Here is a 16,315-nt window from a genome sequence, read left to right as displayed (position 1 = left end):
TGTAATATGAATCTCGAAACTGGAAGTGCATGGAATATTTGTTACATAATTTAACCAAATGCATGAGAACATCAATGTCTAGACCTATTGCTGACTCTTCGATTAGATGGTAATTGTTTTCCAGTTTATTTTGTAATAATTGTTCAGATTTTGAAACATCAATACTAGTATACATAGAAACTATGTCAAAGCTGCTTAATATGGAATTTTCAGAAATGTCTATTTGTTTCAATTTTTCTACAAGATCAACTGAATTTTTTATATAAGATTTTTGGGAGTGAAGCAATGGTTTAAATGCAGTGCATAACCATTTTCCAATGTTTGAGGCAGGTGATTTTGTGCTAGCTACAATGGGTCTTAGAGGAATGCCTTGTTTGTGCAATTTTGGTAATCCATAAAACTTTGAGCAAAAAACACCACGAGGGAGGAATTTATTGTACAACTGTGGAGTGATTCTGCCATTTTCTTTCAAAGTTTTTAATTCATTTATTACTTTTTGAGCAAATTGATCAGTCTGGTCATGGGTTGATTTAACATAAGAACTATCAGATTAGCTGCAGAGAAGGCAAATATCGCAATAAGAAATCAATCCAATTTTTAATAAATACAGTTAGTGAAATGAATGAACCTTTTTATCTTGTAAAATGTTAGATTTTATCAGACAGTCTTGGCTGAACTTTTCGTTAAGAAGTAATGATGCCAAGGCTATTTTAAAATAAAAAATGGATTTTTAACTGAGAACTTTTATTGTAAGTGTTTTATTGTTTTTTATTTTTTCCTTTGCTGAAGACGGCCCTTAGATATAGGGCCGAAATATTCAAATAGGTTTTGTTGGTTCACTGTCTTGGGAAAAAAGTCCTCATTATTCTCTCTTTTGTTGTTGTACCCTTCTATAAAATAGCTAACTACTTGTTAAATGTTAGAGGTCCTATTTTACATAGATTTTTCTGCTACCTCTTTTATATTACTAATATATTCTGCATCAATAATCTCATGCTCGGGTTTTTTTCATGGCTTTAAGAATGCAGGAATCCGTGCATTCGAACGTCCAATGTTAGTCATGCCCATATTGTTCGCAAGGGAGGAACTCAATATTTTATGGTATTGTACCAGGAATTGGCAAAGAATAACCCATATTGATTCTTAACACATTCCAATTTCTGGTCTTCGCGAGTCAAGATTGATGAGTAACTGTAGTAACCATATGATATGGTCATCATTTTGGTTTTTAAAATTTATTTCAGCATTAGTAAGTTACCTTTAAAAAATCAAATACAGGATTATCTCGAGTTTGGTTGAGTATTGGGGTGCTTGACAAAATTCTTTTGGAAGGTACTCTCTTTATACTTTTTTACTATTTACTTTGAAAGATACTCTGTTCTTTAGTCTCAACTATTGACCAATCATCACAGTAGTTGTAGTATTTAATCAAACATTCAAGTTTTGTTGACAGCCTTTTCTTTGTTTGGTTGTAGGGTAAGAGACTAAAAGCGATGTTATTTTCATATTTGTAAGAAGCACAATTTCTAGAAGTGAGCAATCATTGGTAAAAGAATATAAAATTAATTAATTGTGTACATAAAAATGAAAAATCGTAGCAACAACGTTAGTTGAATTTTTATTGGTGTGAACTGGGGCCGGGCGACTTCCAGCGCCATTACGGCTACACTACTCATTAATGTGGTTTTTGGTCAAAAATCATAAATTACAAACAATTTAAGCTGAATTTTTATTGTTTGGGACTAGGGTAGGACGACTTCCAGTTTCACTATGTTGAAGAAAGTGGCTATCTAATATTCTTTATTGGATGTGTTTTGAAAACTGTCTGTGCTAGCGAGGAGGGTTGCTTTTTATTTTTTAATTCCTGAAACATTTTTGATTGGAACATATTTGAATACGTTATATTTCATGCAGACTCATACAGACAGTTAATAAATAAGCGGTAGTAGAGACGATTAGAATATTTTTAGTTTTAAGACCTTTTTGACAATGTAGTCCTCCATAAGGATTATAATAGAAGAACAAGACTATAAGATAAATGATGTCAACCAACGCAGAATGCGTTAGATTCACGAAAAATTCACTGTTGGAATATTTTCTGTATATTCTTACAACTAGTCTTATAGTCTTACACTTATGACAACTTAGTCAACTAATCTTACAACTCTTACAACTCAATATGTACAACTAGGAGATAATGTTTCTTCAGTTAGTAGTGTTAAATTTGGAGTACCTCAAGGATCTGTTCTTGGTCCCCTGTTATTTCTAATTTTTATAAATGATTTATATAGAGCTTTTAATATGATTTCGTATGATCTTGACATTGGATGTGACGGGGAAAACGTAATTGTTCCCAGCTTTGCGGATGACACTCATATAGCTGTGGCTGCACGAAGAGGAATTCAGCTGTTGAGTCGTATTAGTTCTTGTCTGGAGTTTGTACAAAATTGGATGAAGCTTAATAAGTTAAATTTGAATTATAGTAAATCTTGCTTTTTATGGTATGGTAGGAGCTCAAATTATTACCCTTGGATAGACAGACTTAATATTGCTGGTATGAGTATTTTAAGAATAAATTGTACAAAATATCTAGGAGTTTTAATTGATGAATTTCTCAGCTTTAGAAAACATATATTAGTCTTAAACTCGCTAGGAATGTTGGCATTTTAAGAAAGTTGCAGTATATTTTCCCAAGAGATATTTTAAGAACAATATATTATTCCTTAATTCATCCTTATCTGCTATACTGTTGCAATGTTTGGGGTAATACATTTCTTCTCCATTGTGTTCGAGTTTTGCAGAATAAAGCGCTTCGAGTATTATGTGGTGTAGGTTTTAAAGACTCGGTACAAAAAAGGTATATAGAATGCAAAATCTTGCCTTTAGCAGGACTTATTATTTTTTATCGAAGCCTGTTTATATATAAATATTTTCAAAATTGTTTACCAATATGTTTTAAAAGTATGTTTGAATTAGGAAGTGATATTCATACACATTCTACGAGACAGTCCGATATAATTCGTCGTCCGCTTTCTATTACTCGTAGATCTCAATTTTCTATTCGGCATCTAGGACCCCATGCATGGAACTGTTTACCTACGACTTTGAGAAACATCGATAGTTTTTTTGAATTTCGGCAGGAATTAAAGCTATTTTGCCTAATATTTATGGTTTTGATAGTTGAGTGGACCTCAAGTGGAGCAAAGATGTTGGTTTTGATTTTGGCGATACTGGTAAAGTGGTTTTAGTTTCTTATTGTTTTGTCTCTTTTGAAGTGTAAATCCGTTTCGATTGAAATGCAGGGTAATTGATTTTTTTCTTCTTCTTTCCTTCTTTTTTCTTTTCCTTTTCTTTTCTTTATATTTTTTCTTCTTTTTCGTATTGTTTTATTTGTATGTGTATTGGGGTTGTAAGCCCAAACAAGCTTTGCTTCGGGCCATTTGCTTGTTTTGTTTTGTTATTTATATTAATAAACCCATCTTTCTCTCTCTATCTCTCTTACGTTGTGATGCTTAATGTAACTGTGAAAACACTGTGGTTATAAACCCGTAAAATTAATCAATTTAATCCTACGGTTTCCTGAAATTTAGAAGAATTTTTCTAAGGCAAAAAGCTTACAGATTACACACTTCCATTCCACTGAATTTCCATCATAAAATAAGAAACCATCTACCGAAGTTTATAATAAAGCAAAACCTTACTAAATCCTAATTAAATCTTAAAAAATATAAGAAACATATGGTTTATTTTACATGGTAAAAAATTGGAGACATGCAAATTCAAGGCTAACTGTAAGAGGAAGTCTAAGCTCACAATATTCACCTTTTTCAATAATTTTACTTATACTACCTACCTTTACTACCTTTTACTTATACGAAGTTCACTCTAAATATAGACTGCCTTGGAAAACAATATCACACTTTATTTTTGTTGAAGCAGCCTCCATCTTACTTTCGAGTGTTGGATTACCAAGAATTTGAGCGGCTTTACGAAGATCCTCTAAAGTCTCTAGAAGTTGCTGTATCACTCTTACTATCGAGCCTTCCTGGACGTCAGTCAGTTCTATTATTTCTCTAAATGACACACCCATCGTCCATTTATAGACCACCTCAACTAGGCTAAATTGAAACTGATCAACATAGTCATCAACATCTTCTAGTAAACCGAAGTGTTTTTGAGTTTCACCAATGTCCCTTGCTAACTTTTGAATGCGATCTATAGTTTCCTTTTGAGAAGGAGTAAGGTTTGGCCCCATCTCAGTCTTTTGATTGAAAACTAAACATGATAGTAATGCTGCAATATCCTCTTCTGGTAAATCTGTCAAAATATTGTGGAATAATAACTCGGTCAGCATTAATTCTTGTTTTCCAATCCTGCACGCTACCTGTCCCTTCAGTTGAACTATGTTATCTAAATTAACATAATCGAAAGATTTCAAAACATTCAATTTTGCAGCATATTCTGTTGAATTACCAAGACGCTCGTCCGATGTGAGGTAAGCCAACTGATCGTATTCTTCTCGCTCTTGCATAGTGAAATTCAAATGGTCATCAAAAGATGAGGACAAGCAACAATTGAAATCCTCATATTTTGGTTTGATTTTTTGCAGCTCTTGCACTAGCAAAACCATGTCCAAGGTTTTCTGTTTTAAATATTCTACCAGATTAAGGTAACTGAAGTTGGGATCTTTTGATATACGCAATAAGGTATCAACTGCTTTCACAAATTTAGAACAAGGAGAATCTTCCTTTGGTTTTGCGTTCCAGTCATTTAATATGGCCTTGCAATCTATTTTTAGGGTGGAGTTGGTAACATCTGCAATGTCTTCTACCTTCAAAGATAAAACGTCACCGTCCCGACCATGTGGAACAAAATATGTATGTTTTACAAGGGCTACCATTTTTGGTGTTAGGGCAGATTTCGGTCTCGTTTTATCTGGTTTTTTTTTCATTGAGTTTTCTCTCTTTATTTCTCTGCTCCCACAAAGGACTAAAGTCTTAAAAATGGGCTCTTTAGAAAGGTTATTGACATCTAAAAGGAGACCAAGTTTTAAAACACATTCATCGTCGACGACTGTTAAAAAACGTCCAGGTTTAAATGCCTTAATTACTTGGGGGTGTAAAACGTGCTTGTACACTTCAGCTTTTTTTTTCTAGATACTTTCCAGCAGCCTCATAAAAGCTTTCAATATCTGAGCACGTGTTACAGTAAAGTTTTCGGGGTTTCTCTCTTTGTTTCATTTCCTTTTCAAGTTGTTCGATTTTTGAGCGGAAATGAACCTCCCCAAAGCTTAGTTTCATCACGTCTTGAACTCTTAATTGTTTTCCTCTCAGTAAATTCAATATCATCGAATAAGTCACACGAAACTGCGATTCTAATTTTTGAGATTTTCCGAGCATCATTTTTTGAAGGCTTTCCAATTCCGACACATTATCTTTACATAATATTAGAACAGTGCCAGTAGAGTCTAAACCTCGCCTTCCAGCACGTCCAGCCATCTGTATATATTCCGAAGGCAGCAATTGTCTTCGACCTTTGTCGTCGTGTTTCATTATATCGTCAAAAACTACTGAGCGAGCAGGCATATTTACTCCCATTGCAAAAGTCTCAGTTGCAAATAGCAGCTTAACCTTCTCATCTTGGAACAGCATTTCAACAACTTCTTTTAAAATTGGCAATATTCCACTGTGATGGACACCTATTCCTCGGTTTAACAGACTTGACATTTGAATAACTTGTGGAAGATTCTTGTCTGAGCCTTTGAGTTTGTCCAAGCATATGTGCAAGAACTGAGCAATAGCATCTTTTTCTTTTGCTGTTGTTAAGTCAACAGAAGCCAATAAATTTGCATTTGAATCGCATTTGCTCCTTGACAAAGTAAAACAAATAACAGGGAGCTTATCCTCGGAACGAAGATGATCAAGTACTCGAATCCAAAGCTGCTTTTGGTGCTGTGGGCCCCATTTTGGAGTAGGGGTAGCAATAGCTGTCACGTTTTTAACCTGATTGCCTTCTTTTTTATTGCATCTATGATCATAATATCGTCTACCTCCTCCGAGAGGCCTTTTTCAGTGTCTTTCTGTTGAGCATGGACTTTCTCTTTTGGTTTCTTTGCTTCTATAGCATCTAAATAGCCTTTATTCAGTAGAGTTCCCTCAGCTCCTAAAATAAGAAATTTATGCTCCTGTGATTTTCTAGATTGTCCTGTATATATATAATGTTCTAAAGGTACAGGCCTCTTCGGTGTGCTTATAACATACATCTTTCTTTTCTTCGTTATGCCAACCCATGACGCAAATTCCAAGGTATTGGGAGCAGTGGCACTCAACATGATGATTCCCACGTGTTCTGGTAAAAGAATTAATACTTCTTCATATACGACACCTCGTTCAGAATCGTTCATGTAATGAACTTCATCAAATATGACCCATTCTAGGTCTTGAACTGAACTTTGCCCATTATACAGCATGGATCTTAAAATATCGGTCGTCATTATAACACAACTCGCCTTTGGATTGATCTGGACATCTCCTGTTATAATCCCGACGTCTTCAAAAGTACTTCTAAACTCTCTAAATTTCTGGTTGGACAAGGCTTTGATGTATGTTTTTCCTGCAGCGATAAGAACACTTTCACCTTTCTCCGATTTAATAATAGCATGTTTCTGAAAGCTGTCAAGCTCAAACTTCCATTTGAATGCAGGGTTGGGAAACATACTGTCAAAATCAACAGCTTCACTGACATTAACGGTTTCAGCCCATAATGTTCGGTCTTGCTTAGGAATTTTCGGAAGTGCCAGGTGAACTTTTGAACCTTCGGAATCTTTAATTTTACCTTCAGTCGTTATCTCCTTGTGTCTTTGCCACTGGATTTAAGACTGTCAAAAAAAGTGGATTGAATATTCATCTTTAAAATTCTATAATCTATTGAGGTGAATTTGCTGTATGCATCCTTTTATATGGCACAAATAACGTCATTATAAACGATATCATTCGTTTTCATGTTTGATTTTAAGTTTCGACGTGACGTCATTTATTTCAGGGCATCTATCATACACGGTGTCATTAAAAAGTATAACTGACATCATTTTGGAAATCAGTTAAAAAAATCTATCAATCATTATATGATATCCCGTGTCAAAAGTTGAGTGTAATGTGAAGATAGATACTTTTTGTCATGTTTAGAGGTTGGGCGTCTACGTATGACTCACTCCTGCTTCTAAATGAAAGGTTGACGTAGTTGTATTGATGGCTGTTTTCTCCAAGTATATAAATTTGTTTTCCTCAGAAAATTTCTCTCACATTGCTCCCTCCTTTGACCCACTGACAAGGCAGACGCGAAAGCACACAGTTTGTTTCAATTAGCTGAAGAAGGACACGCTAAGAACCAAGAACTTTCCTCTGGGGTTGCGCTACTATCTTGAACGATCTTCCTCGAAAAAAAAGGAACGAATAGAAGGTTCAAGAGACATTTAAAACACCGGGGTGTAAGTACGAGGGAAAAGAATAGCGGCATATTATATATCTTTTATACCTGTTAGTGTGAATATGGGAATTGAAAAATAAGGCATCTATTAATAGGTTAACATGTATTGTATATCTACTCTTAGTAGTTTTTACGTTGTTTTTACTTATTTTTGTCTTGGTTTTGCTAAATTGAATGCTAATTGGTCCAAAAAACAGTTTTGAAGTTTCAGAGATAGCCAGCATTTCAGTAATGCATCGAACCAGTATACAAGCTAACTGGCCATCCTAAGGTCAGGTATGTGAACAGCATTTGGCACAAAATGGAATCTCTTTTGCGGTTGCTTTGATTTCCTTTCAAATGAGCCTTCTTCCGATCTTTTACAATTAGTAAAGCAAAAATAGGGTTGATCAATTTTATTGAATGTATTTGGCGAAATCCGACGTGGGGATGTATGTCCTCCGATTACTTTAATATATATGCATTTACTGCAACAATCCCAGGTTTTTGAAATTTTACAAAAGCGTACGTTTTTGTTAAACCACCTAAGATACAAAATTTTAAAATATCTTTTGAGCTCATCTAACGTCTATTCATACCTAAGAACCTTTATTTCCAGTAACTTTTTCTTTCTTTCGTCCATAAAAAGAAGCTTCAGGGCAGCACTGTATTTTTTTTCAGTTTTGACTGGTCAGAATATGAAAGTAAAAATATTAAATTAGCGAAATCACTTGACACCGTATTTTGTCCGTAAAATTTCGATTATTAACAATCAATTGATTTTTAAATAAAACTACACCCTTCAAAAGCAAAATGTACCCCGTCAGTTTTTTTTTATTGGAACACATTTTAGCTTATTTTTAACTGATTCTCATTCACTTGTTAAAAACCTGCTAGTCCTAAACACTGAATATCTGCATATAGAAGTTTTCTCAATAAAATAGAATTTTCGATTGTTTTTTTATTATTATTATGCAATCTGGTTGCGTTATCTTTTATTACGACTCAAAAAATCAATTATTCTTTCCACTGTCTTTGAGAGTCAAAAGCCAGTTTGGAATTCAAGGTGTTTTTTTTATAAAAGAAATACTAGAAACTTAGCTACGATAACTTGTTTTTGATATCAACACTATTTTTTTTATTTGCTACTGATCTGTTGATAGGATAAAACAATAATTTCAAATGTATTCTTTTTCAAAGATACCTAGCTCGAAGCTGAAATCTCAAGATCTCAGATAAAATTATTAATGTTGCCTTACGTTAATGGCCCAGGTAACCCATAAATGGTTCACAACGTATAAACCATCAAGCTGAAATAAGCTAATATACTCAGGAAGCCATGTAAATCAAGGCGACCTTTTTATCTCTTGTAATTTCAGTAGCTATACAGTCATAAAGGGCTCTCTCCATGAAACGGAGCAGTCACTTTCTAAATCTATAGCTTTCCAAAAATTTCATTATAGATGGCAAACTGCTGGCGTTAGAAACAATTTTTAAGACAAACGTAGTTACTCTTTATAAGGTAAGAATATTCGTGCGTTTTTGGAAGTAGCTTTTTGTTTTTGGGTATATATGTGTACTATGCCCAGAATTGGGGATACAGTTTTGTTTTGTTGTATGAGTACCCTGAGGGCATTTCAGTAAATTTTCCAATTGGGTTAATTGGATATCACTAATTCATATTTAACAAGATGCAGAGTAGTTGTTGCTAAAACATTTTGGATGTAGCCCTGCTATATGCTACACTACCCCCTCCTCCTAATGTGTTAATAATATAGCTATAATTATATATTTCAAATGTACTCTGACACCTGTCACTCTTGTCTCTCTGTTTCTTGTTTTGTCACAGTTAGTTCAATTTGTAGGTGGAAACAAGAGAGGGCAACTGGAAAAATGCATTAAAAATATATAATTAGGCATATATATTTGCACATTAGGCAGGGTTTGGGGATAAAGCATAGCAGGGTTGAATACAACAATTAGCTACAAATATTCTCCATATTATGAATTGTTTTCTTAGCATGTTTCCTTATCTATAGGATATTCTCCAGGCATATACCCAAAATATTATGTTCATTTACATTGCCAATGAGTTTTATCCTCACCAGGGGTGTGATCTGTTATAGAGTAGGCTAGGAGGACAACTGTCCCCCTGACCAAGCTGAAGTTTAGTGCCTTTGGAAGTATGGATAAAACTGAGATAGGCCTACAGTTTTAAAGTATCCATAGAAACAGATCAGTTTTACCTTTAAGCTTTTGCCTACCTCTGCCTGTATGGTACCATATTACTCATTTTGATTCTCATTTCCATTTTATATGGAAAGATCAGCTCCAAATTTGCCCCCCTTTCTAGGAGTTTGACTAAATTACACTCCTAACCCTCATTATTAGTTTTCAATAAGTATGTAGGCCTATATATTCATGATTTAGCTAGGAAGAAATTGAATCCATCATTTAATGCTTTTTTTAAATATACTTTCTCAATGCAATAACCATTCCTGGTGTAAATTCTGTTTTGAGTCTTTAAAGAGGCTAAAAAGGCTCAAAACAATCCTAAGGAACCAAAAGTTTAAAAGTACTTAAAAAAGTTTAGTGAAGAAAGAATGCCATTAATAGCTAGCTAAGGAATTTTAATTATTTTTGTCATTAGTTTTAATAGTAACATGTAAAGTAAATGTCTTGATTATTGGTTATTGTAGCTAACAAATTTTGACAGCAGCTCCACTATACTTCTCTACCACCCTACCATGTGCAAATACATAGCCCAAGTAATATAAATCCTAACATTCTGCCATCTATCTTGTTTTTCTGTTTTGTTTTTTCATCTTGTTTTTCTGGTTCCTCTTTTGCTGCAGTTAATTCAATTGACAAATGCATGGGTGGAATAAGAAAGACTCATTGGGAGAATTCTTGGGAAATGTATGATTTGGGCTATTTATTTGGAATTTAGGGGGGGGGGGTAAAGATTAGTGGAGCCAAAGCTAAATGTGTTAGCTACAATTATTCTTTGAATTATGAAGTTTGGATTATTTTCTTAATAAGTTTCCTTCCCCAAACCCCTTAGTAAAAGAGAGTGGTATGTACTGGAATGCAATACATAGGAGGTGAAGCAAGCTTTCTGCCATCTAGCATTCTCTGAAAAATCTATAGAGGCCATCTAGTATAGTTTGTTTGGTGTTCAACCATCCAGACCAATTATTTTGGTATGTTACACTTTTTTTTAGGAAGCTTATCTCAAAGATTAGCAAATACCCCTCTCCCCTCAAAAAATATTTTGCCTTTAGACTTTCTTTATTTACTCTTTTATAGTTCAATAGAATTTAGTGCTTGTGAATTCAAACAAAAGCCAAATTATCTGATCATATTGTCTGGCCAACCTGTGGTAAAATATTTAGAAAAAAATAACACCCAATTTTAGAGATGGGTGTCATCTGGTGTATAGTATAAAAAAAGGTAAAGGATACAGAATTAGACTTTACAGTCCCTACTGGCAGTGCTGATCTCTATTTCTTGGCCCTTCAGCTAGGAAGTGCAATGGGAGGCTGGGGGCCAACCTTCCTGTGCTTTTGCACACCCTTCCTGTTTACCTTCCCCAGATTTCTCCAGGTACCCTTTTAGAGCTGGGTTGACTCTGGCTAAGCTTACAGAGTCATGCCACTGACTCATCCCAGACCAAAGAATTGGGTACACTGAGATTCAAACCCACGGCCTCCCAGACAAAGGATCCAGAATCCAGTGCATAGTAGTAGGACATAGCATGTATAGTAGGACAAGAAAAAATTGTACACTCTGGAACATGTCCCAATATGTACCAGATAACACTCATCTACAAAATTTAGGGTATTTTTTTCTTCAAAAGGATCCATCTACCAAAAAATTCCAATCTTGGGACACATCTTCTTGCCCTCTTATAGAAAAGAGGCAGTAAATATCATATTCTATAACTAGATGAGTCTACTGACATGCAAGATCTGTTTCAAGTGCTTGTTTATGTTTGCTGTGTGTAGTGCATATGAATATATCTTGTTCTGCATAATTGTGGAACTGCTCAGGTAATTTCCAATACAATTGACTCTATAAAAGAAATTTTGACATGTATATAATAATAATGACATGTTGAAATATGACTATATTTATAAACATGTTACGAATTAAAGGTAATTAATTGGTATGTAAAAAAAACTGTTTTCTCCTACTTTAGCAATTGAGATAAATAAGCCCTTGAGCAAGGTTTTGACCTTGCTCATCTATCCAGTTATCAAGGACAAAGTATTATAACCCAACCATCAACAAAAAAAAATGTCCTAATTCATGCCAAGTGATCATTAATTAATGTTTGTCATTATAAAGCTACAAGCCAAAGCACCTCAAATCTAATGAAATATTCCCTAGGCTCATTAAAGGAATACACACTTACCACTATGATTTTTGATGTTTTAAATTCCTTAATCTAGCAAGTGGCATATCTGCCATAAGATTTTGGCATCTTGGAAAATGTGAAAATTGAGGTTTTACTGCTGATGATGAACACTGTATATGTGTTCGAAATATCCAGTTAAATAATTTTAAATCTATTCACTGTCAATTAAAAGGTTTCATCCCTATTTTGAACTGTTTCTACTTTCATCATGGAAAGGCAGTGTGGTCTTCAAAATTATCTAGGTATCTTTATCTTATGAATGGGTGATGGGATCTTAACGAAACTTAATATATAGAAATTTCTTGTGTCTCAAATGATCCATTTTCAATTCGAATTGGATCTGGGGACATAGGGGGTTGGAGGGGGGAAATAGAAATCTTTGAAACTGGAAATCTTGGAAAACGCTTAGAGTGGAGTGATTGGGATGAAACTTGATGGGAAGAATGAGCACCAGCTCTAGATACGTGATTGACATAACTGGACTGGATCTGCTCTCTTTGGGGGAGTTGGGGGGATTCCCAGTGCTTTAGCGAGTTTGGTGCTTCTAGACATGTTAGGACGATGGAAATTGGTATGCGTCTCAGGGATCTGTACAAATTGACTTGATAACAGTCGTTTCCCCGATTGGACCATCTGGGGGGCTGGAGGGAGAGGAAAAATTGAAAAAAAACGAGGTATTTTTAACTTACAAATAGGTGATTGGATTTTAATGAAATTTTATATTTAGAAGGACCTTGTGTCTCAGAGCTCTTATTTTAAATCCCGACTGTATCCGGTGATATTGGGGGGAGTTGGAGGGGGAAACAAGGAATCTTGGAAAACACTTAGAGGGGAGAGATTGGGATGAAACTTGGTGGGAAGAGTAAGCACAAGTCCTAGATATGTGATTGACATAACCGGACTGAATCCACTCTCTTTGGGGTAGGGGGCGGAGGGGGTGTTAATTCAGAAAAATTGGACAAATTGAGGTATTTTTAACTTACAAATGGGTGACCGGATCTTAATGATATTTGATATTCTTAAGGAACTTATGTTTCAGAGCTCTTATTTTAAATCTCGACCAGATCTGGTGATAATGGGGAGAGTTGGAGGGGGAAACCGGAAATCTTGGAACATGCTTAGATTTGAGAGATTGGGTGGGAACTTGGTGGGTAGAATAAGCAAATGTTGTAGATTCCTGATCTTAATGAAATTTGATATTTAGAAGGACCTCGTGTCTCAGAGCTCGTGTTTTCTCAAACTTTTGACCTTTCTGGTACATTTTTCTAAGCCAAAAAATCTTAAATGCCAATTTTCCCTAAAGAATTATTGATCAGTTTTAAAGAAAAAATTTAGACCTAATTACATGTATAAATAAATAAATAACATTTATCATTTACAAAAATATTCATTGAATATAAATTTACGTCACTGAATATGAATTAAAAATTTCTAAGTTTTTATTCTGTAAATTCTCCTAGGACTGTCTGAAAATATAATTTCCTTGCGTCTTCACTTTCAATCGGCATAACTGCTGAACTATTTAATCCGCTCCTGATTCATTGTTGATATCAGATTTGTTTTATTAGTTTTAGCCTGGAAAATGGTCTCTCTCCATCAGAAACGCTTAGAGGAATTATGAAATATATTTAACAATTTAGCAAAAATAGTGTTTTTTATGGCAGCAAGGGGTCGTTTCAAACGCTATGCCCAAATGGACCCAATTGCTCTTGTCACCCTTTATCTGGTCCTGGATTCAGGCATCAAACTACTTACCATTCCCGTCTCTGCAGCCACAAGCTCCAGCTTTTTGATACTTGTGTGTACTTTCCATTAACATGTCAATATAAAAAAGCTGCAGATAGCTGTATATTGTCTAGCATTGGAAAGACTTTGACAATATATGGCATTGCTTCTCTTGTTGGACAAAACATTCACGCATTGTTCACCCCAGATAACAGCATGAGGGACTTAGTGAAAGATTTTCTTACCTTTTTGGTCACTGACAGGCCTGCTCTCCTAATTTTAATAAACTTGCCCCAATTTGTCTGGCAAATTACATCCTATGTCAGCCTAAAGACCCTGAGGTTGAGGTGAACAATGAAGAAGCTTGGAGCTCATCTATTCTTGTTTCAGATCGAGAAACAGCTACCGCTGAACAAGTAAGACCATTTCCCAAACCAAAGACACGCGTTTCTTAACACAGGCAACGACATAAGAAAGGAACTTCAAAAGAAACGACTGATACCCCTGTCAAACTTTAACTTGAAAAAGAAGAAAAGCGAAAAAAAAGTAAGAGCAGCAAATTAGTTGATGGGATAGTTGCTGAAGGGAAAAACACCTCCACAAAGAAGAAACTATTCATAGAGCCAAATAGTGAAGACAAAAGTGATCCTAGATGATGGAAATGAGGATTCTTTGATCAAGGTGATCAAGACAGAGAGTCGATCAAGGAAATGAGGGTTATCTTTAATTTTTTTGCTGTCAGTTCTTTGATTTTCTTTGGTGGTTTTGAAGTTCATTGGAAAACTTTTTCTTAGCTGTAATGTGGATGGATTTAACAGGACCGGATCGTGGTTGGTTGAATTCAATCCATAGATGTAGCCAAAAATGAAATTACCAGTATTATCTGTGATAGATATCAAAATAGATGTAGGTAAATGAAATTACCAGTATTATCTGTTTTTAATCAAACATTTTAAATAATATTTTGGTAAACAATTTTGGTAATTATGGATAAAGAAGAAATTATAATTCTTTTCTGTTTTTATGGCACTTGGTATTAACCAAGTGACATATAGCAATCGCAAATTCTGTTGGTCTGTCTGTCTGTTGGCCTGTTCTGGTTTTGCTACTTTAGGCACTTTCAGGTAAGCTAGGACAATGAAATTGAGCAGACGTATCAGGAACCACACCATATTAAATTTGAAATTGTCGTTTCCCCAATTTGACCATCTGGGGGGGGGGGGAGTGGGGACGGTAAAATCAGAAAAATTAGAAAAAAGGAGGTATTTTTAACTTACGAACGGGTGATCGGATCTTAATGAAATTTGATTGTTGGGAAGGGTAACAGTTTCAGAGCTCTTATTTTAAATCCCGACCGGATCAGGTGACATTGGAGAGGAGTTGGGGTGGGGAAACCTAAAATCTTGGAAAACGCTTAGAGTGGAGGGATCGGATGAAACCTGGTGGGAAAAATAAACACAAGTCCTAGATACGTGATTGACATAACCGGAACGGATCCGTTCTCTTTTGGGGAGTTGGGGAGAGGGTTTATTCTGAAAAATTTGACAATGAGGTAGTTTTAACTTATGAAGGAGTGATCGGATATGATTGAAATTTGATTTTTCGGAAAATACCGTGTATTAGAGCTCTTATTTTAAATCCTGATCGTATCCGGTGATATTGGGGGGAGTTGGGGGGGGCCTAAAATCTTGGAAAACGCTTTGAGCCGAGGGATCGGGATGAAACTTGGTGGGAAAAATAAGCACAAGTCCTAGGTACGTGATTGGCATAGCCGGAACGGATCCGCTTTCTTTGGGGGAGTTGGGTGAGGGTTAATTCTGAAAGATTAGAAAAAATTAGGTATTTTTAACTTACGAAGGAGTAATTAGATCTTAATGAAATTTGATGTTTGGAAGAAAATCGTGTCTCAGAGCTCTTATTTTAAATCCCGACTGAATCCAGTGACATTGGGGGGAGTTGGGGGGACATAAAATTTTGGTAAACGCTTAGAGGGGAGGGATCGGGATGGAACTTGGTGGGAAAAATAAGCACAAGTCCTAAATACGTGATTGAAATAAACCGGAACGGATCCGCTCTCTTTGGGGGAATTGGGGGGGGGGTTAATTCTAAAAAATTAAAAAACTGAGGTATTTTTAACTTGTGAAGAAATGATCGGGTCTCTATGAAATTTCATATTTAGAAGGATCTCGTAACTCAGATCTCTTAACTTAAATCCTGACTGGATCCAGTGCCATTGGGGGGGGGGACCAGAAATCTTAGAAAACGCTTAAACGGAGAGATCAGGATGAAACTTGGGGTGAAGAATGAGCACAAGTCCAAGATAAGTGACTGATATAACCGAACCGTATCCGCTGTCTTTGGTGGAGCTAGGGGGGGGGGAGTAATTCGGAAAAAATAGAAAAAATGAGGTATTTGTAACTTACCAACTGGTGATCAGATCTTAATGAAATTTGATATTTAAAAGGATCTCGTGTTATAGAACTCACATTTTAAATCCTGACCTGATCCAGTGACATTGGGGGGAGTTGGGGGGGGGATGGAAATCTGGGGAAACGCTTAGAGTGGAGAGATCGGGGTGAAACTTGATGGGAAGAATAAGCACAAGTTATAGATACGTGATTGACATAATTGGAACGGATCCGTTCTCTTAGGGGTAGCTGCGGGTTGTTAATTTGGAAAAAAACTAGAAAAATTGCGGTATTTTTA

The 16,315-nt window shown here is 35.5% G+C and overlaps 1 protein-coding gene across 1 annotated transcript; it reads right to left on the bottom strand.

Annotated features, from left to right (window-relative positions):
- Positions 1–2,684: 2,684 nt before the first annotated feature.
- LOC136042030 (superkiller complex protein 2-like) lies at positions 2,685–7,776 on the bottom strand. Its single transcript, XM_065726887.1, is given in 4 exon segments — positions 2,685–5,157; positions 5,159–5,948; positions 6,035–6,865; positions 7,744–7,776. Coding segments are annotated over 4 exon segments (2,931 nt in total). The 3' UTR covers positions 2,685–3,880.
- Positions 7,777–16,315: the final 8,539 nt, after the last annotated feature.

Source organism: Artemia franciscana, unplaced genomic scaffold, assembly GCF_032884065.1.
Source record: "Artemia franciscana unplaced genomic scaffold, ASM3288406v1 PGA_scaffold_57, whole genome shotgun sequence".
Taxonomy (NCBI): domain Eukaryota; kingdom Metazoa; phylum Arthropoda; class Branchiopoda; order Anostraca; family Artemiidae; genus Artemia; species Artemia franciscana.
The sequence above is the reverse complement of the archived record's forward strand: the minus strand, read 5'-3'. Positions and strand labels throughout refer to the sequence as shown.